Source organism: Electrona antarctica (genome assembly GCF_951216825.1).
Source record: "Electrona antarctica genome assembly, chromosome: 16".
NCBI classification, from domain to species: Eukaryota; Metazoa; Chordata; class Actinopteri; order Myctophiformes; family Myctophidae; genus Electrona; species Electrona antarctica.
The window spans coordinates 14,586,379-14,611,233 of NC_136797.1; the positions used below are offsets into that span (position 1 = coordinate 14,586,379).

The following is a 24,855-nucleotide window of genomic DNA, read 5'->3' on the forward strand; positions in this document are numbered from 1 at the left end:
TTAAGCATGCGCCGACGCCCACGACAAACTATACATCAACTAGCACTTCCAAATAACCATTAACCAGCTTGCCGTTTTCTTCCTTCTTTTTCGCCTCGCTAAGAAGAAGTCTCATAAACCGCCATAGTGAGAATCTAATTAGGAATGTGGCCGATCCATCCGGGGATATAGCACGATGATGATGATAACAAGCTTTCCACTTCTTCTTTAACGGCTGCGGCGGTCGTTTAACGCAAGCGCAGCGTCGCCACCGCGCATCCGAGCGCCATCACTCATTGGGGGGAGGGGGGGACGAGGGGGGGACATCCCGCCGGCTCACTAGCGAATTAAACCGTTAAGACCTGGAAACGCATCTGTGACACCTTAGCTTGCGTCATTTTAAACTTTAGCCATTGAAAAATAGCAGATCTACAAGCACCAAGTGCCACGCTACGAGCTTGTAGATCTGCTATTTTTGAAACATCATCAAAACGTGTGCAAATCTTTGAATGTATATATCCTTTCACAGCGAGCGTTTTAAACTCAAATGTTTGCTTCTGGAGCGGGGGAGGGGGCCCTGGAACAACATATTTTGAGATGGGGGGAGTCAGCGGCCAAATAAATACAGGGGGTCCTTGACATGAGACAGTTTGATTGAGAACCACTGACATCATGATTTAGAAGACATTTTGTAGAATCTGGTCTCCGGTAGGTCCTCAATGGGTTAACCACCCTGATGAACCCTCAATCACCAGACTTGCGCACACATCTGTCATCCATTCCCAGGACGGACGCCCTCCTCCCCTCCCCACCCCTACCCTCCCCCCCACCCACCACCCCTGTGGAGCGCAAGGTGCAGATAATTGACGCATTAGGGCCCGCTTTTGTCCCCCTCTCTCTGGCACCCGGCCAAGGTTCATTTAACCTGCAATAATAGGATAGTTAAGTGTGTATTATTGTAGTTAATTAAGTACATTTGTAAGGTTTAATTGTTAGAACTTTGAGAGGAGAGGAGGGGGAAAACGGCAGGGCCGAGAGGAATGGGAAGACATGCAACGGATATGATTGTTCGTATTCATCATGTTGCGTATTGTGCAATTTGAGATGCAACTCGGGGGGGAAATATGCCTTTTGGGCAAAAGCAATATTACAAAACAGCATGGTGGCGCAGTGTTTACAAAGGAAATTACACATTATCGCTCTCTCCCTCCCATGAGCTAATTATTCAATTACACTTTCACTGCATTTGCTGATAGGAGTTTGCATGGAAACATTTCCCAGTGGCAGCTGGGAAATGAACATTTAGAAGATGGAAAGAAAAGAATGTTGGGTGGGGGTGGGGCAGACAGCTAGGGTCTGGGGCTGGGGCAGACATCTAGGGTCTGGGGCTGGGGCAGACAGGGGGCTGGGGCAGACTAACCTGACTCCGCCAGATGGGGGAACCCAGTGTACTCTCTGCTGCCCCATCTGGCGGAGTCAGGTTAGGGGCAGACAGCTAGGGTCCTTACATCAATGCACAGACATTATGAGAAGCTTGAATAAAACAAATGAACTGAGCGGTGCAGAGTGTGTGTGTGTGTGTGTGTGTGTGTGCGCGCTGCCAGACAGACAGACAGACAGACAGACAGACAGACAGACACATGGCCACGCTGCTCAACAGTGCCACTTTAGGTCACCCAGCAGTATTGCAGCTGTCCGTACTCAAATGGACAGACACACATAGCTGTTAGTTGGAACGATTAGGCACCGCTCCAAAAAAAAAAAAGGTGATATATTTAGCCCCTATCCACCTGTTTCCAGTAGCATTTTGTGTGTCCATAACGTCCTCACTATTGCTGCGGTGACCAACGTTGCTAGATTTTGCAAGAGAAACTAGCCCAGATGTTTTACCACTTTACATCGGCTATTTGAAAAGAACAGATCTACAAGCTCAGAGCGACGTGTTGTGAGGTTGTACACCTGTTACTTTAAAAAATATTGAGAATAAATTGAAATAATTTGTCCGTGGACAATTACATATTAATCAGGGGTTTCTTGACGTGGAAACAATGTGGGAACCACTGGTTTAAACTAGGAAGCAAGCCCAAATAAGCAACTACGCTTTAGAAACAAGGCCAAAAAAACAAACAAAAAACAGCAACTACCACTATTTAGTTTACAGAAAAACAAGCCAAAGGTTACTTATAATAAGTAACACTGGCTGTGACAACTGAATAGGAAGTATGGAGGAAGTGAAGCACACCCACACTAGGAGCCCCAGTAAGCTCCTCTGGAAGTATGGAGGAAGTGAAGCACACCCACACTAGGAGCCCCAGTATGCTCCTCGGGAAACAGGTGGATAAGACAGAAGTATGTAGGAAGTGAAGCACACCCACACTAGGAGCCCCAGTAAGCTCCTCGGGAAACAGGTGGATAAGACAGAAGTATGTAGGAAGTGAAGCACACCCACACTAGGAGCCCCAGTAAGCTCCTCGGGAAACAGGTGGATAAGACAGAGGAGGAGGTGAAGCACACCCACACTAGGAGCCCCAGTAAGCTCCTCTGGAAACAGGTGGATAAGACAGAGGAGGAGGTGAAGCACACCCACACTAGGAGCCCCAGTAAGCTCCTCGGGAAACAGGTGGATAAGACAGAAGAGGAAAGAAAACAGAGGCAGACATGGACAAGAGACGGAGAGGGAAGATGGACAGATCAAATGGAGTTTGAAACCGTTACGCCAGGGCTCCACCGGGCGCGTTGAGTCTCCGTCGCGTGCGTAAAAAAACGCACCGGTTCAATTTGAATGCACGAGTCACGCGTCACGCAACACGGGCAGTGGAGCCACCCTTCATTGATTAAAAAGGGAACATTCCCTGACGGTGACGGAGACGGGACGCTGACGCGTGTTAGACTCGTGTTAGGGACACTTACTTACTTTTAGCAAAAAATATATAGGTTAATTTAGAACACTTTCCTGGGGGTCTTTGTGTGTGTAATGTGTGGTTTAAGATATTTTAGTTCCCATAATGCTTTGGTGCACTGCTCCTCCTTGTGGATAGGGGTAGGGACATAGATATTAAAAATCACACCCGTGTGAACTGAGTGGTGTAAGGTTTTATATAGCATGATCAGCTGTGGTCTGACGTAATGTCTGATGTGAGGTATTATATAAGGTAAGGTATTATATAGCCTGATCAGCTCTGATCTGACGTAATGAAATCACACCCGGATGTGATTTCACAACTGGCTCTTTTTGTGCAGAAAAAATGACCATGGTTGCTACGGTCATCCAGTTCACCCGGGTGTGATTTAATTACGTCAGAAATTATTTTGAACATAGCAACCATGCTCATTTTTTTCTGCACACAAAAGCCAGTTGTAGGAGTGGTTTACACCACTCAAAAATAGATGCCTCATTGGGCGTTGCAGTTCGTTGGAGCCATGTGTGTGCAAGAGGGGGCAGAAGTGCGCAGGAAGAGTGGAAGGCACGTTACGTCACGCTGTCACTCAAGTGATTACTGGCCAATCACAGCGCATCTTTTCGGGGACCCGAACATGCGCTCTGTGATGCACGCTCATGCTTCCGCTTGGCTTCGCAAGGAATCTCGGGAATGTTTTTCCCTTCCTTCAAGCACATGCGCTCCAGAGCCGGAAAGGGCGTCTACGTTTATATGTCTATGCTGGGTAGGGCTGTTTTACTGAGACAACATGTAATCCAGGAAGTAGGTGTCCATGACATCATGACAAAATATATTTTAAAGAGTAGTTTAAATATTTTGAACATTCTTCGACATGAACCCTGAAATGGGTTGCAATAAGGGCCTTTCTCTCCCTGTGTTTTAGGATCCAAGATGGCCACAACACCAGGAGGGGGTGGGGCAGAGGTGAGCGGGCAGGGTCGACATATGACCTTACTGGGCTGCATTCAAGACACTTGCCTTGTGTCTGACACCTGACTTGTGTCTGAACACAGCTTTGATGGATGTGTTCTGCCCCCCTCCCCCCCATCAAACAAAATGTTTGGTCAAACCATATGGGGTTCCATTGGAAATGCATTGGAGTGGCCATTAAACACAGACACAAGACAAACGCAAGACAGGTGTCTTGAATTTGTGAACGCAGCCCAGTAAGGCCACCCCCTCCTGGTGCTGCGGCCATCTTGGATTCTAAAACACAGGGAGAGAGGTGGGGCCGAGAAAGGCCCTTATTGGTTAATGATGAAGTGTGTGCTGTATGGCATGCAGGAAGGTGCCCTGCACAGCTCTGCATCTTACTGCAGAGCTGTGTTTGAGTCACTGGCCTCAGCATACAGTATGAGGCAGATCTCAGGGCTTGGGGAAAGAAAGCCATTAAGGCCCGTATGATCATTAAATTATTAGATCCGTGGCCCTTAACTTTGGAAATGTCATTGGAGCCGACAAGCACTTGGAACACTTACAAACCTTCGGGCCTTTGAATGTTTAATTATAGTACATCGGAGGAAAGGTTGCAGATGTAGGCCAAAAGTAGGTGGCACGTTTGGACATTAAATTGACAGTTTCTCACAGACCAGACCCCCCCCCAAAAAAAGAGACATTTTAAAGGCTATGGCTGACTGAACACTCCCTAGGAGTGAATCACTGTCTCCACAGTGGTTACAAAAATGCAATGAACTGTCACACAAGTAACAATAACTTTTCTCTCTTTTTTAAGTCACAAGATTCAACATTGGAGTGATTGTTAACAGATATTGATATATTGCTGATTCCAGACTTTGGAATGACCTACAGTAGCAGGATATCCAATTCACCATCTCCTTTTTAAAGTTAATCTTAACCAATGAAACCCTATATAATATACATAGTTTTATTGGCCTAAAATATTGTCTATATACATACATTCGTGAATCCACTTGCTGACCGGCTCAGTATTGGGCAATTTCTTTATAGGGGTTTCTTGTGACCCTACCATTCCTTTTGCTTTAAGTAGCATGTGACATGTCAAGCTAGGGGGTTTTCATGATTCTGAATCCAGTCCTATTAGTTTTACACAAAATACACTCCTTGGGCTAAAAACGGCCATAGACGTAATGACAAATGTGATGAGGTCGGCACATTTTGGGCACATTTGGGCAAGTGGCTATGGCTGCTTTTAGCCCGAGGAGTGCATTTTGTGCAAAACGAATGGTTGGAATGGAATCAGAAATCATGAAAACCCCCTAGTTTGACATGTCACATGCTACTTCAAGCAAAAGGAATGGTAGGGTCACAAGAAACCCCTCTAAAAGAAAACTCCCAATACTGACAGCCCGTCAGCAAGTGGATTCATGAATATATGTCCTATATAGACAATATGTTAGGCAAAAAAAAAAAGACTATATACCAAATTTCCCACTTCAAACAAAAGCCCGTCGGCTGCCGGGACTATTAAGACTCAGCTGAACTGTGTATTGTTCTCCGGCTGTGGGAGTGTGCTGGAGGTCAAGCTGTGTTGCAGTAAATCCGTTCCACTCTCTCTTGCAGCTACTGCCCACATATCTGGCTGGTGCCAAGCGCTAACAAACACACTCGCTGAGCTATCAGCCCTAGTTATCAGCCCGTCACACCGTATGGGGAAGATAAATCTAGGCAATTAAAATTTAAATTGCTGTGTGCACTGCCGTGACTCCCCTCTTTCTCCGTCTCTCTCCATCTCTTTCTCCACCACTATACTACCCGGCTGGACTGCCTCGGTTCACGTCAGAAGCAGCAGGAAGGACATGTTCCATGCATGTGTAGAAGTGTATGTCACCAGGGATGGATGATGCGCTGGTCAAACAGAGGACATTTATACTTTATTGAGCAGCTCTCATCCCCCTACTTAGTATAGAGACTGCTTTCTAGTGCAATGAGACGTCCACTAGACATCAAGCGCTATAACGATAACATGATATCTTAACTAAAAATTCTAGATATTACGTCCTCAATTTGAGGACAAAAACAAAGTGTGGACGGAATGCGTCCCCGTGATTGGCTGGAAGGTGAATTATGCGCTGTGATTGGCTGAGCAATTTCCGACATTCTTTCAAATAATTTGTCTGGGACATTTTCTCATTTTTGGTGACAAGACAGTGGTCAAAGTGTGTGCCATCTCCATTAATTAATTGCCATCTGGTTGTGTTTGTTGTAGCTTAACCCATTTTGACTTGAGATCAGATCCTAAAAATGTCTTTCTGAAAAAGCTATGTTTATGTCAGTCCTCCTTTGATTTTTAAAAAATAGCAGACCTACAAGCTCGTAGCGCACCACTCGGTGGCGCGCTATGAGCTTGTAGATCTGCTATTTTTCAATAGCTAAAGCATAACAACGCTAACACCAAAAGGGATTCCCGCCCAAAATGGGTTTAATATATTTAGTATGTGTAACGACAGAGACGAGATTCTGCAGTAGACCACTATTAATTTTCTGACCGTGCAACAGCAATAAGGGATGTGCAGAAGGGGATTATGGTACGTTGTTGACAGATTGCTGAAATAAAACAATAATCACAAGCGCATTGAGTGTCAGACCAATCATATCACACACAATGTAACGTCGGGCAGCTATGTAGACAGAGCAAAACGTTTCAGTGAAAAGAACGATTCCCCTCCATCGAGCTCGAGGACACCATTCAAAGTAATAGAGTGACTGAATAGAACAGGGCGGCCGCGCCCACTGAGTTCAATGGAGAAGTGGCGCCCTGTTCTGTTCAGTGGGGTTGTCCCGATCCGATCACGTGATCGGAAATCGGGGGGCGATCACGTCATTTTCAAATGATCGGAAGCACAAAAGAAAAACGTGATCGGGACATCCCTAGCATCAATACTATATCTATCTCATGATATTAGACTGAATATTATGTGATTTGGGATATTGTACTTTGCGATAGTATTAGCATTAGTGTTCTATAAAAATATAAATATCAGATCAGGAAAATCGGTATCAACAGATACTCAAAAATCAAATGATCGGAATCGGATCGGGAGCAAAAAAAAATGTGATTGGGACGTCCCTACTATTCGGTTCCTCAAGCTACGTATACTGCCTCAGGTTGTGTTCCCTCATAGGCAGCAATACAACCTGCCCCAGTGGACAGACAACCGGCATCAGTTAACATTTTTATTGTGGGAGATGAGGAGAGAATAAACCGACGACATTGAATAAATGACAATAGACAGAGCAGGTCCTTGGAAACAAACACAGGGAGGCTTAGAAGTAGAAAGGGGCACATTTGAGCTAGAGATAGTGAGACAAGAAAGGCTCCGACACGCGGGAACACGGCTCCACGTGACAAGTGGTCCTCGGTGGCCTGGCGTGTAACCGATAGGATGAGAGGATCCCGCGTGGCCTCAAACAGGGACATACGGTAAGCAAAGTTGACAGCCCAGGCCAAGGACGTGAGGAGCACTGTCCCCATTACAATATGGCTTTGCTTTAGCTGAGACTGGAGTAGGAGAGTTAATGTAACGTCCATGTAAGAAGAACAACGCGGGGCTCGACTCGGGCCTGCAGACAATTGAGTCTGCTCTGATTTCATTTAACAAAAAATACAAGTGTCTAAACCGTAGCCAAGAAAGAAAGACAACAAGAATGACTCGAGTCATACGTGCCAGCTTCACGTTGTGGCGTTCAGAGTATGGGTTTTTATGCCATTCAGACTATAGTAGGGGAGCCTATCAATCAAATTTTGATGCCCGTGATTTTGGAATGTTAATTTTTGGAGACAGGTATATCTTGATTCTTGGGGTTACCAGAATGCCAAAAAAACATGTCTCCAATTTTTTATGTCAGGTTTAGCATGTTTAATTAGCATAATTAGCTAATAAATTGTCAAAAATGGAAATGGCAATAACTTTGCTTCTAGGTAACTTATAAAGGTGATCTAAGAGTCTGAGTCCATGTTTGTGATGTCCAGATATTCATCTGTTACCATTGTGAAGTCATACAACCTTTCCTAATTAGCATAATTGCCATACATTATGCAAAAACGAGGTGAACATCAGCAAATTGCTGCATGTTTTACTTTTAGTCAACTTTGAAAGATTCTCACAGACTTCAAGTGTATGTTTACAACTCCAGGAATAATTATCATCCTATGAATAAATCATGCAACCTTTTGTCTATGTAATAATTATGTAATAATCACACCAAAACCAGAAATAGCTATATTTCTTTGCTTTAAGTTAATTAATACGCATGATCTTACAGACAGTGTAAGTCTGTTTGCATGTCTAGAAAATATTAGAAGCGACCTCGCACTAAAGGGCTGGGCGAGTGCTGGTGCTTTGGCATGGGGGGTCAGATCAACATATGGAATGTATTCTGAACTGGCCATATATGGAGCGTGTCTTGAGTGTACAGGGTTTGATGAGGTCAGATCAACATATGGAATGTCAGAACAGGTCAGCTCCATATAGAGATCTAATTTAATTTTCGGGCCTGTTGAGAACTAATAACTTTGGGGCAGGCCCGTCCATAATTTCCTAAAGGCGACCTGCAGTCGCAAGAAAGAACAATATGGGAAATGGTCACAGAATTATCAGATTGTTTATTCTAATATTTACAGAAAGTTTTGAAAATTGAAGGGTCTCCATCTTCGTCGTCATCGTCAATCCCCAACAGATGTGCCTTGCTTACCACACACCTCTAATCATCTGCCCCACACATGCACATCTCAGAGCAGTTCAAATTTTAGATCGACAAGAACAATGTGATATGCACTGTGATTTCTTGCAGACACATTTGATCAGTTGGGTAATGGTGGCTGGCCCGTGGGTATCCCGTGTTGTGACTGGCACCAGTTGAGCTCCCTCAGCCTCCCATTCATATTCAGTTGCTGGTGGCATCTGTGGGTTAGGTACGTGCTGCGTCAGAACTGAGCCTTTTTGTAGCTCATAGTATATACAGTAGCAACTGCAGATACCACCTCCACAGGACACCTGTTTAGACCTGGCCAACAGGTTAAATTCCCTGGAGCTGTCTGATCAGCTCCAGAGACGGCATGGAACCCTGGTAAGGCTGAAGTCCTCGTTTTACCCAGTGCCTGCACTACTGGCTCCAGCGATGATACGTTTTTTGTTCCCCACACCGGTGATGAAATAGATGTCCTTGCACAGCTGATGGTACCGTCGTATTGTAAGAACAAAGACATCAGTGTCAGGGGACTCAATGTAGAGCTGTGTTGCCCCTCTTCGGACAGCATCCAGGCTGTGCAGGATTATCCTTGTGTCAGCCTCTTCCTGTACGCTGTGGAGATGTTTTACATCGATAGAGTTTGAGTGGACAGCCTGCCTTGACGTGATTATAAAAACATTGGGTTTCACCTGGAAGTGTTGGAGGGCTTTCTTAGCAAGATAAGACAGTCAGCTCATCTTTGGTGCTGATACCTGACAAGAACTGTTTTTCTGACACTTCCCTATCGGTGTGTTGTCTTCCACATGATAAGTGGTAGGGGCCCGGGGCTTTCCACCCTGGCGTCGGTCAAATACTACATGGATCTCACTATGTTCTTTGGTCTTCCTGTCCAGTGTGGCTATGGAGTGGTCAGCTTACTGGGAACATGTCTTGATCCATGGTGGCTTTCCCATTGCCTGTACCAATGCCATTCCATCTATGACAGTTACACTCTTAGCTGGAAGGGTACAACTGTCAAAAAAGATTGAAGCATTTGTTTGCCAGCTGTACGAGCCCGGTACAAATCCTGTGGATGTTGATGAGCTCAGGTGGAGGTTATTCACAAAGAAACAATTAGAAGCCGAGAAGCTGCCACCTACACAAGCAGCATTAAATCAAGCCATTACCCATGCATATTATCAGGCAATGGTATGGGATCAGGACCACGTACCTAACCCACAGATGCCACCAGAAACTAAAAATGGATGGGAGGCTGAGGGAGATCAACTGGTGCCAGTCACAACACGGGATACCCACGGCCCAGCCACCATTACCCAACTGATAAAATGTGTCTGCAAGAAATCACAGTGCATATCACATTGTTCTTGTCGATCTCAAAATTTTAACTGCTCTGAGATGTGCATGTGTGGGGCCGATGATTAGAGGTGTGTGGTAATGTAAACAAGGCACATCTGTTGGGGATTGACGATGACGAAGACCCTTCAATTAAATGTGTTTTCAAAACTTTCTTTAAATATTAGAATAAAAATCATGTGATAATTCTGTGACCATTTCTCATATTGTTCTTTATTTTATGAGGGATATATATATATATATATATATATATATATATATATAAAGCTAATAATGGAAAGGTTGCATATCCTAGTTATGGAAAGAGAATATTTTCTAGACATGCAAACAGACTTACTGTCTGTAAGATCACATTTATTAATTAACTTAAAGCAACGAAATATAGCTATTTCTGGTTTTGGTGTGATTATTACATAATTATTACATAGACAAAAGGTTGCATGATTTATTCATAGGATGATAATTATTCCTGGAGTTGTAAACATACACATGGAGTCTGTGAGAAGCTTTCAAAGTTGACTAAAAGTAAAACATGCAGCAATTTGCTGATGTTCACCTCGTTTTTGCATAATTTATGGGAATTATGCTAATTAGGAAAGCTTGTATGACTTCACAATGGTAACAGATGCATTTCTGGACATCACAAACATGGACTCAGACTCTTAGATCACCTTTATAAGTTACCTAGAAGCAAAGTTAATGCCATTTCCGTTTTTGACAATTTATTAGCTAATTATGCTAATTAAACATGCTAAACCTGACATAAAAAATTGGAGACATGTTTTTTTGGCATTCTGGTAACCCCAAGAATCAAGATATACCTGTCTCCAAAAATTAACATTCCAAAATCACGGAAAGTGATAGGCTCCCCTACTACTATGGGTTTTATGGGTAGGTCTCCCATTGTCTTAGAACATGAAACATGAAAGTGTCTACTAAGGTCGTCTTTACGGGCGTTAGTAGAGAAGTAGCAAATGTAGTCCAACACTTTTCAAGCACCTAGCTAAATACCAAGCTACAGAACAAATGGATTGCTCTTGCTCTCCTCACTACTACTCTGTAGAGTTTCCCTGGCAGCAGTAGCAGCAACTGTGTCTATTCAACAGGTCAATCAATACAGAGATACCCACAGGCCAGAGGCTGCTCTCAGACTTATCAATACACACATTGACAGGTTGGTGGATCAACAGCACCAGCAACACATTCAAGGATCAACCATATCATTGCTCTCATTTCAGGAGAGTGAAGTCGACTCGAGGCTAAGAGGATTGGGCTGCCAGTTCAAATCCCTGAGCTATGGTAATCTACTTTGGGAAAATGATGAGTGAATAATTCTCTCGACCCTTCATGTACAGCAGGGGTTCACAAACTTGTTCAGCTCGAGACCCAAAAGAGAAATGTGGCATCTCCTAAACGGTGAAAATATCGGATGTATAAGCTGACTAATGCTGGCTAATATCAGTATTTTTGGAGAAAACACGCGCTTGCGTGCGACATAAAAAAATAAAGTGGATATTTACTCACTCACAACCCATAAAAACTGGCCCACTGGCCCAAAAACTGGCCCACTATGCAAAATGCACCCCATGTCTCCATGGGATTTCGATCAAAATGAAAAGTCAATGTATAAAACAAACGCACGCATACCTTTTTACAATTCAGCCGCCAAAGCCTCGATCAGGCGAGGTAAATGCTTTTGCACGCGGCATTTTCATGTGTCCGTTTTCCCCTCCGTCAACCCGTAGCCAATCACTGATCTCTGATCCACGACAACGGTGACTGTCGTTTTCCTTGTCCTTCCCTCCTGGCACTCACCTTAAACCAACCATGTGGAATAATAAAAAACACTCACATCTCACTACTACCACCTGTCAGTCATGACACGATACAGCTGCTGTGCCCAGATAATACAAATGAGCAGATAAGGATTGGAGTGATAAACTCACACACACACGCGCGCACATGCATACATACAAAAGACGGCTACGCGGACACTTCCACACAGACAAAAGGGTGGGCAAACACACACGCGTAGATGTACACAGTAAGAACATAAATATATGTCCACAAACATACGCAGATGTTAAGGACTCAATGAGGCCGCATGGCAGCCAGCATAATCCGAGGGCCTGGCGAACAACAACCCCATACGAGGCGGTATATATATGGGTATGATGAAGTCTCCGAGGTGTGGTGGTGGTGGTGGAGGTGGTGGGTTGGAGGTGGCGTGATAACAGAGAACAGCGTTTCCATCTGCCAGAGGAGGAAACAGCCTGAGCAGCACTGCATGCCACACCCAGGGAACAAGCTTATGCAAAGTGTTCGAAACGGACAAGAGAGCGATAGAGTGAGAACGAGAGAGAGGGGGGGAGAGAGAGAGTGGGGGGGCAGGAGGGGGCGGGGGGGTTCGGGGACAGACAGACACTGCTCATTTTTCACACACAGCTTTTGCTGTGTGATAAAGCTCCACTCACCTCCTGACTATCCATCTTTCTAGTGGCGCTACCCTGTCTCTTATCCAAAACCAAAATGTAAATATAATCTGTTATATCCTACAATTTGTGCATGTGTGCACCTGTGTGTGCGTGTGCATGCGTGTGTGTATTTGATTACGTGAGCCTGTTTGTGTGCCTGTGTTTCTGTGCATGAGAGAGAGGGGGGGAGAGAGAGAGAGAGAGAGAGAGAGAGAGAGAGAGAGGATTGGCAAAGCAATAAACCAGAGCGAAAATAATGCTTTAATAAAGTCCATCGTGGTCCAAAATACGAACGAAGCCAGACTACACACAAACCTGCTCTATTGTGAATATATGGCACCCGTCACAAAATGTCATGGAAGAGGATAAATCAACCCAGTAATCCAATGCTTGCATGTGTGCGTGCCTGGTTTGTATGGTCCCCCCATAGAAACCAGTGTGTGTGTGTGTGTGTATGTGCGTGCCTGGTTTGTATGGTCCCCCCATACAAACCAGTGTGTGTGTGTGTGTGTGCGAGAGAGAGGGGGGAGTGCATGTCTCTGCGGTCCACTACACACTCGGTCACTAATCAGTGATGGACTGAATGCTAATTGTAAACAGTGTGGGCGGCGTTGTCGTCACGGTGATAGTTGTGGGAGCTCGTCTGGAGCAGGCTTCTCCTCTAGGCGTGACTGTGTATGTGCTAACCTCAATTTAAACGTCAACTCCCTGATCTCATCACATCTCGCACGCGAAAAACCCAATCTAATCCACTCGATGCCTTCTGTCTACTCCCGGCATGTTATGAATTCAGACGGGACGCATTGCCCCAACATTTCACGTAAATCGCGCGAAGGTTCATAATTTCCAGCCACTTAAGCTTCGAATCAATGCAAAATGACAAGTATTGTGGTCAGTTTGTTTATTTAGTTTGCGCCCGGGGAAACTACGGACATTCAAACTCGCCGCCATTATGAGACATTTAGTAATGTGCAATATTGGTTACAGTTCTGGTGCAACAATGTCACCACATTATTTCAATTGAAATACCAGCCAAGGCATTTTCCCTAGATCAGGGGTTTTAAACCCTTTTCACTTCAAGGCCTTCTGCATTCTGCATTTGAGCCACGGACCACCACTTGATGACATTTAGCCTCTCAGACCCAAGTCTATTTTGATAGGATTTGTCCACAATTCCATGATGTATTGACGTGGCACCATTAGGAGAGACGACGGGCATTGATCAAAATAACAATTATTCTACATTCTCTTGTGTAGACTTCTTAAGTAAAGTTTTGGTTTAAAATAGTTTAACACTGGTTGGAAAACCACTTCTCTAGATTTAGCAATGACCGCAGTTAACATGAGGTGGTTTCCCAGATCGAGCTGCTGGAGCATCATGAAAACCATTCTTTTGCCCCAGTATAATTCTCCACTTCCAGCCATTAGTGTAGCCCATGTCTGAAAATGAATACATAACCAGAGGCCTTCAATCGTTTACGAGGATTCCACTGGCTGTTTGTTAACAAGCAGTCCAAAGGAAAGGAAATACCTCCCTGCATGCCCTATAAACAAAGCTCTGTCCTCACTTCCTCTGCCCTAGGGTTCAACTTATAGCAGAAGTCCAGGATGCTTCTTCAAGAGCCCCCAAAACTTGGCTGACCGTTACAATTGCATAACTTTGTCTAAAAGGTTGTATTTAGGGGCCCGTGGCCAAGGCCTAAGGAGAAAAGGCCCCCCATTGTTTTTATACAGTTTTCTTCTGCCACTTCCGGCAGTTCTGTGCCGTCGCCTTCCACGGAATTCTGCAATATGGTCATGAGAAACGGCCGGGTCAAGTACTGAAGCTCACATTTGACCCAATTATATAGATTTTAACATCGGTTATGGTTACTGGCTGCCAGTCTCCTTCCGCATAGATTTTAAGATTTTATTAACTTTTAAAGCTCTCAATGGTCTAGCACCTAGCTACCTTTGCAATATGGTTGAATATGATGTACCCTAAGGTATTCTGGTCGGGGTCTGCTTAACCGTTTCCGTCCATAGGACGTCGCCACACGTCCTAGGGGTCCCAATCGACGCGTACATCCGACTTCATCACACGTCCTAGCGCATCCTCAATGATACGGGGCGAGAATATTCTGAATTTTTTCCTTTTGTTTATGTCAGTTCGCCTTTTGGCTACCGTATGCTACACTCTATGCAATTGTTAGCTTACCATTGACTTGGCCGTTAGCGTGGCGGAAAAAATGACTCGTCTCTCCTAATCCAGGGCGCTCTCCGTGGTGTTGAACGGATCGATATACTGGCGCTTCATTTCTGCTCCTCATCTGTCTCTCCCGCAAAATATGAACGCTTTTTGGATCATATATCGTATACATTTCAATTATCGCAATGTAAGCTAGGTATATAAAGTAAACTTTTTTTAGTGGATTGTTTCCGGGGCGTGGGTTTCCGAGTAAAAGCGGCCATGTCTTTCCGGCACCCCAGAGCTCCTATTTTGAAGGACTTCCGGCACTGATTGTTGTAAAGGCCCCAGTACTCTGGAACAGCCTTCCAGAGGAACTGGGGTTAACGCAGTCTTTAACAAGTTTTAAATCTCTCCTAAGGACCCACTTTTAGCTCCTTGATTTATATCTTGTCTGTTATTTTGTATTTTCTATTGTTACTTCATTATTGCATTATCGTGTTTTAGTTTATTGCTGTTTTGACTGATTGATTGTTTTGATGAAATAATACAAGTTTTATCATTATTGTGACGGGAGGTCGCAGTTAACTATGGAATCGTGCATTTCCTGTCAGTCAGTCAGTCAGTCAGTGCATCACTCTAAATCCCCATACATGGGGAAAGCCCCCATAAATGATGCCAAACCCTGTACACACAAGACACGCTCCATATATGGCCAGTGCACGCGACCTCAGGCGTCTTACTGGTTGTTGTCATTATTATTATTATTATATGATTGTATCCTCTTTTGCGATTTTCGTATAATTCCCAGTTTTTCTCCCAAGCAACTAGCTAGCTTTGCTTCAATGTCTCAATTGTTGCCAACTAGCTGCTTGTTGATGTTCCCAGTGGCACTGCAGTCAATTCGTTCTGAAACCATGACCAAATATGGAGTCACACTGTACGTCACGGATAAGCCATAGAATGGCCACATAAAGTCCGAGCCATTCTCTTAGGACCCCCCCTCTATCTTGTTCTTTTGTTATTGTTTTTCCAGCAGTGGCAGCGCCTCAATCAGATGTCTAGGCGGCGGGAGCAGCAGAACAGACTAGTTCTCTGTAGCAGGTTGGGCACTCCAGTCCTCAGAGAACACCTCAGCTGTAGTAGTCAGCTTGGCAGCGACGTGCACAGATGGACTAGTTACTACCTCAGACCAGTCGCCGGTCACCTCCGGTTGAGGGAACTCGACGGCCGGGGGGGCGGACCACTCCCCCCGGGGTTCCTCCTTGACGAGGGCCTTCTCGGCTTGAGCCTGCTCCTCCTTTTCGATCTCCTCGGGATCCCTGTAGAAGTAGAGGTCGGGCATGACGGCCCAGGGGTGCTCTCTGGAGATTTCACCCTTGAACCGGAGCACCTCCCTGGCCAACATCCACCACATCAGACCAACGGAGTGGTGGCCCTTGTTGTTGCAGGGGATGGCAATGTCCACGTATCGGAGCGGGGAGTCCGTGTTGCACAGAGCGATGGTGGGGATATTGGCATAGGACGCCTCCATTAGTGGCTGGCGGTCGTCGCGCGGGTCCGTCACGATCAGAAGGCGGGGCTCCCTGTAGGCGGCCTGGATCTGATTGGTGAAGGTCCCCGGAGTGAAGCGGGGCGTGAGCTGACAGGCCCTGGTCGCGCCGGTGGCAGAAGCAAACTTTAACACGGCTCTCTGTCCGGTGCTTCTCGATGAGATGACGCAGACGTCGGCCGGGTTCTCGATGGCGACGATGGCCCTGGCGGCCAACAGCAGCTTCTCCCAGGTCTTCCTCAGGTTGATGAGGTACACACCGTCGCTTCTCCTCTTGTGGACGTAGCGCTCCATCTGGAAGTCCATGTTGGGTGCTCCCAGGTGGGTGGACGCCGCTAGGAACTTCAGCACATCCTCCTCCTTCAGCTGAAGGACATCCAGACTCCCGGACATCGTGAACACAGTTAGATGAGAGCACACAACACAACACTGAATTGAAATGCAACAACACGGTCACAAAAATCTCTTTCTCGACATCTAATATAGGCCGACCAGAGCCCTGGTCTGTTGTCACGCATAACACAAGCCGTTGTCAGCGTTGCCCAACAATGCTGATTTCCACAGGCGCCCTTGCAGTTTTTCTCCATGTGTGCTGAATTTGTGATTGAACTGGGGGGCGATGCCCGCTGGGAACGCATTCCCTCCGGTTATGCAATACCCTTTTGTCAGAGCACTCCTAACGGAATGGCACTGGATCCACTGAATTTCAATGACACTTTCCAGCTAGAACAGCTAATGCTAATGGAGGCGAACACTGTAAATGGGACATTACTTCCTGTGGTTCTGTGTGACCTACATGATCTCTCTGATGTTCTCTTTTCCATTGAAATATTGGGTTTAGCAGTGGTGGAAAAAGTACTCGCATGTTTTACTTTTAGGTAAAAGTAACAATACTGCAATATAGAAATAAAACTAAAATTCCGGAATTCAAAATGTACTTGAGTAAAAGTACAAGTATCGGCATCAAAATGTACTTAAAGTAACAAAAAGTAAAAGTACTCATTATGCAGAATGTCCCATTTCACAAGTTTAAGTGTATAAAAAACCCTTCAAATGGCTGAAATGAAGTGGTTAATGTATGTTTTCTAATAATAATCTAAATCTACGTAAATCTAAGTAACTAGTAAATTACAAGTACAAATACCTCAACATTTTACTTAAGTACAGTACTCAAGTACTTTACACCACTGGGGTTTAGCCACTACTGGTGTGCAGGAGGTCATTAAGGCTCAAACTACAGCTGGTTAACTCACTGTGTTAAGGGAATAGTTATGCTGATAGGCTGCTGGGGGACTTCCAATGACTCAGCGAGCTCCTCCCCCCTCACTCTCTCCATGTGCGACTCATTCATGTCTCATCAATGCATTATTAACTTGATTGGGACTTCTCCCAATCAAGTGTCCCTGCTTTCTCTCACTAGGCTTCCTGGGACTTGTGATTGGGGACCCCGAGGCTGTGGATGGTGGGAGGATTTCATGAAGTAATATGCCTGCGGTCGGACTGTTATTATAGTTATTGATATTGTTTTTGAGTGGTGCAAACCACTCCAATAACCAGCTTTGTCTGTATCTATGTGTCTATGTATGTGTGTACCTGTACGTGGGGCCCAAAAGAATAAGCATGGTTACTATGGTAACTGACATTACGTCAGACCACAGCTGATCAGGCTATATAAGACCTTGCACCACTCAGTTCACACGGGTGTGTTTTTTATTATTCGTGTTGCTGTGTGTGCGTCCGTCTGTCCTTCCTTCCTTTCTCTCAGCCCAACCAGGCGAGAAGGATGGCCAGTTGGCCACCCACTCAGAGCCTGGCTCTGCTCGAGGTTTCTTCCTGTTCAAAGGGGACTTTTCCCCCTGCCCCCGTCCGTCGCCAAGTGCTTGCTCATGAGGGAAGGTTGGGTCTCTTTAAAGTTAGACCCGAGGACGATTCTACAAATGTCTTCTAAGTCCTGACAGTTTTCTGAAAAACCTATGTTTCTATGTCAGTCATTACTCAAACATTTTCATGTCAAGGACTCCCAAAAATATATGTAATTGGCTGACAACCCCCATCTGAAAATATGTTGTTTCAGGGACCCTCCCAGGAGAAAAGATTCGAGGTAGAAACGTTCGCTCTGAAAGAATATATATTCAAAGGTTTGCGCCACATTTTCGCGATTTAAAAAAGAAATAGCAGATCTACAAGCTCAACCAGCTACTCCAGTGCAGCTAGCACAACATGAGGAGCTCTTGGCTATTTTCAGAACGTCAGCACTTCCTCACTTTTTATCCTCAATTCTGTGGTACACAGACACAGAAAGCTGGGCATGCTCAGCCAATCAAATCATTGTTATGGGGTACACACATTGCTCAGCCAATCAAATCATCGTTTTTGGGTACACACATTGCTCAGCCAATCAAATCATTGTTATGGGTTACACACAAAGCTCAAAAAACTAAATGTAGGAAAAAAGAATCACACCCACGTGAAGTGAGGGCCTGAGGGGCACTCTTATTGTCATACAATTACATCATCTCATTCCTGCCAATCACAATTTGCGTCTTCACTTTTCTGTCCTCACATTTTATCCTCAATATATACGCCAATCAAATCATCGCTATGATTCACACAAACACACAAAGATGGTCGCAGGAGAGGCTAGCGCAGGTCCTTTGACAAATGACAGCTTCGGTTCTTCAGCGATTCTCACGACCCTCTACCACAGGGGTGCCCACACTTTTTGACTTGAGAGCTACTTTCAAAATGACCAGCTCAACAAGATCTACCCACCAAGAAAACATTATCGCATTGCTAAAAATAGTTTATTTTCTTTACCTGAGGGGGCTTTGGAATAGCGGCGCTGGCGTTGCATATACAAAAACGCACTTGGAATGGGGAATAGAATTGGTAGGGTTTTGTAATGCTACTGACGTTTGTGTGCAACACTCTTGAAAACGAAGTATTGCATTGTGGGTTTGAGCTGACAGACCCTTTTTGATCTCAAAAGGTGACTTGATTACCTTAATTCAAGTGGCAGATGCCAAAAGTAGTCATTTTATATAGATTTAGATTTTTAGGGGCATGTCATGTGGTCTACCTGCACAGCCTTTGTGGTCTACTGGTAGATCACGATCTACCTTTTGGGCACCCCTGCTCTACCATATTGGTAAAATTTGTGGAAAACAGCACAGAACTGTGAAAAATGCCATAATCCGTACAGAAACAGTACGGGGGGATAAAAAGAAAGAACAAATTGCTGGCCACGGACACTCAAAGACAGCTTTTTGGCCGATGTCATCTTAGTGTGTCATGGCCTTAAAAACCCAGCGACGTTTCTCCCGAGGCTGTGCTTCTCCCATATAAGTGGTTTCAAATAGTCATCATTTGAGCCCAGTGCACTCATAAGTGGTGGGAAAAAAGGGCCTTGCCCTTGTATACATTCACTTTAGTTGTTAGAGGAAGAAGTCACCTCACTAACAGACTCCTTTTAAAGGGATCGTGACATTGGGGGAGTTTTCTGAGCTCAATTGCACACAAAATACCTGAACTTTTAACATTCAGTAGATGTTCTGTGGTTTTCTAGCTCAAACAAGTGCTCCGATTTGCCTGTGGACTGTGAGGTAAGAGTCCACAAATCCCATATATGACATACAAATTTGCCAGCAGATGTCACTGTTGAGGGATTTTGCCCCTTTTCACTGCATCTCAAAAGGGCTTCAGAACACAGAGAAAACCCCAGACCACAGAAAATCCACTGAATGTTCAAAGTTCCGGTTGTTTGGGTGTAATTGAGGTCATAAAACGAAAAATAAATGAAAAGGTATACGTCATGAAACATTTAATATAATTTTAATCAAATCTCAAATTGGCCAAGATGGTTGTTCAGTGCTTATCCCTGTGGAGCTGGCTGATTGCATCACATCTTCCTCAGGGTGGGCTCCAACGGGCCAGTGAGGCGCTCCAATGTTGAAGCACTGGGCCCTAGTGGTAAGAGGAGGGACTACAGGCGGACCCGTGGATTCATGACCGGGAAACCCCGTGCAGCTGGGCTTTAACATTGAGCTGGGCTTCCGCATTTGACCACCAAAATTTGGTGGTCGAAGTAGACGTTCTGAGACGGTTCTTCCGGGTGCTTCAAAACACCACAGAGCAACTTCCACTGACATGAATAGCGGGGGGGGGGGGGGGGGGGGAGCTTCGCGCCAGTTCAGTCTCTATCCTTCTTTATACTCTATGGCAGAGGCGCATCTACAATAAGGCGAGGGCAGGCGACCGCCTGTCCAAATCCATTTCTCACCTGGCCAAAATCCATACAATGAGAAAAAAAATCACACCTGTGTGAACTGAGTGGTGTAAGGTCTTATATAGCCTGATCAGATGTGGTCTGACGTAATGTCTGACGTAATGAAATCACACCCGGGTGAACTGGGTGACCGTAGCAACCATGCTCATTTTTTGAGCACAGACAGACACGTAAACTAACAAAGCCAGTCGTAGGAGTGGTTTACACCAGGACAAAAACAAGATCTGAGAACTATTAATGGACAGCTGATTGGCCGTTGCGGTAGAGCGCGACCCTCAATCACCCATTGGAATGTAAATGCATGCCTTTCAGCCTTTGTATCCTACTCGTCTGGCAGGTATATCTCTTTGAAAACCTTTAGTGCTACGATTGTGCGCGGGGAGACGACAATTAACACATATCTTGCCTGGCCAAAACGTAATTCCTGGATACGCCACTGCTCTATGGTGGGCTCAGATGATCCTCGGTCGGTCATCTGGGGATATCCCTCCACTGTGCCACTGCCTCCGTTTCTATGCCCATGCTCCCCGTCCGTACACACAGCACAGTGGCCCATGCTCCCCGTCCGTACACACAGCACAGTGGCCTGCGTGGCCATTAGAGGGATATGATTGTTTTCTCCTCACGTCCATTAGAGGCCGGCCAGCTAGCCAGCCAGGCCTGAGGCAGAGGGACTGTATAGGTGGGAAGGCACTCACAGATCCCTGCATTAAATCAGCGCAGCCATTCGGCCAGATGGGGGAGGGTTGAGAGGCAGAGGAAGAAAGGGAGAATGGTGGAGGGGTGGCAGGCAGAGAGAGAGAGAGAGAGAGAGAGAATATTGTAGGAATGTAGGAGATCCATGAATCATAAGATCTTCACACTATAAAATAAGCAATAATTTATTAAAAAAAAAATCTGGGAACCACGGCGTTCCTTGCTCTGCCTTCCCATTAGCAAAGCCCCTGTTCCTAGGACAGACAGAACGGGTGTGTGTGTGTGTGTGTGTGTGTGTGTGTGTGTGTGTGTGTGTGTGTGCGTGCGTGCTTGCTTGCCCCAGACAGACACCATCATTAAGAAGCATTAGAGTGGGCCAGAAGTGAATTCCCTCCCTGCCCTGGACATATCTCACAATACAGAGCGCTATGTGGCTTTTGTTGCTTTGGGGTGACAACTGCAAGCAGCCCGTTATGTTATGTTATGTAAGCCGCTGATGTGACACAGCGTGCCACATTGCAATGTGGAGCAGCACGCCACATTGCAATGTGGAGCAGCACGCATGCAGCGACATTCCTCTTCAAATTCATGCCAGTCCACTTCCTCACAAACAGTCCGGTTCCGGGCGTTGCCGTTCGAAGTTTCTTTCTCTCCGTCCGGTATGCCCAAATATGGAGGATTGATGTCATGGTACTGACATAGTTCTGTCAAACAACTGTTAAACTCATACATATCAAAAGATATTGTTTTGCCCAAAATGGCCAATCAGATTCAGATGTCTTTATTTACTTATAGATCCCCATTAGCTTGATGTACATGACAGCAGCTACTCTTCCTGGGGTCTCAATTACACGCTTGTGATTAGCCATCCTGGCTACAATATGACGTAATCATTGAAATGACATCACAACCATGTAATTGTTGATTAAGACGAATTGTCCGATACACTAAACATCAGTTAGCGACTCGTACCGAGGAGACCGATCTGCCTCCATCCATCCTAATGGGTTCGTCTGTAAATGAGTTGTAAACACTCATGGACGGTGGTGGTGCCGCTGCTGTGTGAGATGTTTCACTGGACGATACATCTGGAAGGAGAGCAGAGGAAGGACCAAGGCTGCTGTGTCAGAAAACCCCATACCACAGAAAATCGACTGAATGTTCAAAGTTGAGGTTTTTTTGGGTGGAATTTAGGTCGAATTTAGGTCAGAACTATATAAATGTAACAAAAAAATATATATATAACTATAAATGCTAGCCAGGAAAGATTAATAACATGCTTAAGGAGGCTGGAGAAAACATCCAGATGCGTAGTTAAAGAAGTTTTTTCTTTTTTTTTCAGACATCACTGTGGTCACGAACTGATAGCTTCCTGCTGTAAGAAATATGATCTGGGGATGTTTTGAAATACAGTTCCTAATTCCTTAGGTGAACAGTTCAATGTCCTGGTGATGTCAGATACTAACACTATAGTACCGATTACTTTGTATGCTCTTACAAACACCCACAGACATCCGCAATTACCACTAACATGGTTAAATATCATGGTGGGTGGCGGTACTGGGGACACGTGCAGAACAAATCCAGCATCGTCTTGTCTTGCAGGTTCAAAGGTATCAGCACTGCATTGAGGAATAGAACGTAGACACAGTACAAAACCCATGTTTCTATGTCAATCGTTGTCAAACATTTTCTTGTCAAGGACCCCCAACATTATATGTAATTGGCCGCCAATCGACCCCCCATCTGAAAATATGCAGGGACCCCCCAGAAGCAAAGATTTGAGTTTAAAACATTCGCTCTGAAAGAATATATTCAAAGATTTGCACTACATTCATGATTTTTCAAACAAATTAGCAGATCTACAAGCTCATACTGCGGCACTCGGGGTCGCGCTATGAGCTTGTAGATCTGCTATTTTTCCAATAGCTAAAAGTACAACATAAGGCTTAAAACACCAAGAGGGGTGAACGGGTTAAGCATTGTAGTGCAGGGACCTGCAATAAGCTTCTTTTAAAAAAACAGACAGAACAGGCCATTTCTTTTTTCAATCACACAAACAATCACGTGACATCGATTCCCTTCTCTTATTATATTGTACACATACGTGAGTGTCACTATATGGCTAAAGGAATAGGTGTTCTTTGGAGCGCAGGCAGATCCGAGGCCTTGATGTGCTTTACCTCTGTGCCATGCAGACCATCCAATGACTGCTATGCTTAAAGTTTGTATGCATAATGCATATATGCTATGCTGAAGGCAGTACAGAAGGACATTAATATGGAAATTGTTATCGGTCCAAAGTGTACTTCAGGTTTCCCCGCGGCCTGTCTCGTGCCTCCCAACAACCTGAACCGGATTTGTACTTCATCAATCTACAAAACTCTCAATGTGTTGCAAGGTGAGCAATGATGTAAATCTAACATTTGCAACGAGCGATGCCGCATTTAAATCAGGCTTTAGAAACATCTAGCTGTTTGGAGTGGATTCCAAATGCACATACATATACGTCCGGACCTGAGGGAGAGCAAGTGATCGCCGTCGTCTGAATAATACAGAAATCAGGTTTTTTTTTGTCCATTTCCTTTTAACACTTTTGTTGTATTCATTTCCGGCGAACAACACACAGGTTCGGGTGCTGAGTCATCACCCGGACATAAATTATTCATTAAACTGCCAGCCAGAACCGCCTGATCAGACTTTCTGCTCCATTTTTCACTGTGTAAGACAGTGTCGTGCAGCGGTCCGCTCACACATGCCCTCCTCCTTCCAGCGGCAACCCAATCATTATGTTTGCTTTGCACCCGGAAAATATCCATCACAATAATTGTGGAAATGCCATGCGGAGAGCTGTGAGAAGCAAAATGGTTCGCTATACACATGCTACTAACGGCACGACTGCAAGACACGCTAGGGCCGCAACCAGGGGGTTACATGCACACACGCCATTTTGGAAAGAACTCGGGGCCCTTCCCTTTACAGGTGTTACCGCTGATCCTAATGAAGGCTCTGTTCCATTCTGGTCAAACAGAGTCAGGGCGCTGCTATTGTGCGTGTATTGTGCACTGGTGGTCTCTTATATACACACCAGTGGGTCTAAAAGTGTCCTTGAGTGGGTTCCAAATGGCCCTGTACGGGTGTGTAACTCGGAGTGTACAAATGGAACCAAATTAACCTGTGAGGGTCCATTTGGTTCCATATGTACACTCAGAGTTATGGAGAATCCTTGAAACCACTGCACACTAAATGGAACAGAGCCTTAATTAGTATCATCAGCAACACCTAGGAAGAGTTCCGGGTGCATATAGTGCATATAGCGCAGAGTGCATATATAGGCCATTGGAAAAGAAATCACACCCGTGTGAACTGAGTGGTGTAAGGTCTTATATAGACTGATCAGCTGTGGTCTGACGTAATGTCTGACGTAATGAAATCACACCCGTGTGAACTGGGTGACCATAGCAACCATGCTCATTTGTTTTGGTACGGACAGACACGTAAACTAACAAAGCCAGTTGTAGGAGTGGCTTACACCACTCAAAAAGAGGAAAATTAGATTAGAAATTATCACACCACATTGCAATGAGTCATGAGCTTGTAATGTAGATTGGCTATTTTAGCTTTTCCTCTTTTATAAGCCATTTTGCAATAGAGGGCCATAGCCAGAGATTGACTATTTGGTCTCGATACATGGAAAGGTTTTCCAGCCCCCAAAATAGTGAACCTCCATCTGTGACAGG

At 45.1% G+C, this 24,855-nt stretch overlaps 2 protein-coding genes across 4 annotated transcripts in view; both read right to left on the reverse strand.

Annotated features, from left to right (window-relative positions):
* Positions 1 to 24,855, reverse strand: part of vav2 (vav 2 guanine nucleotide exchange factor) — a 328,109-nt gene that overhangs the window by 285,652 nt on the left and 17,602 nt on the right. The window lies entirely within an intron of this gene.
* On the reverse strand, positions 15,670 to 16,527 carry LOC306940242 (small ribosomal subunit protein uS2-like; the record flags this gene model as incomplete). The annotated part of the gene is made up of 1 exon (XM_079525265.1): positions 15,670 to 16,527. One exon carries the CDS (start codon positions 16,525 to 16,527, stop codon positions 15,670 to 15,672), a length of 858 nt encoding a protein of 285 aa, XP_079381391.1.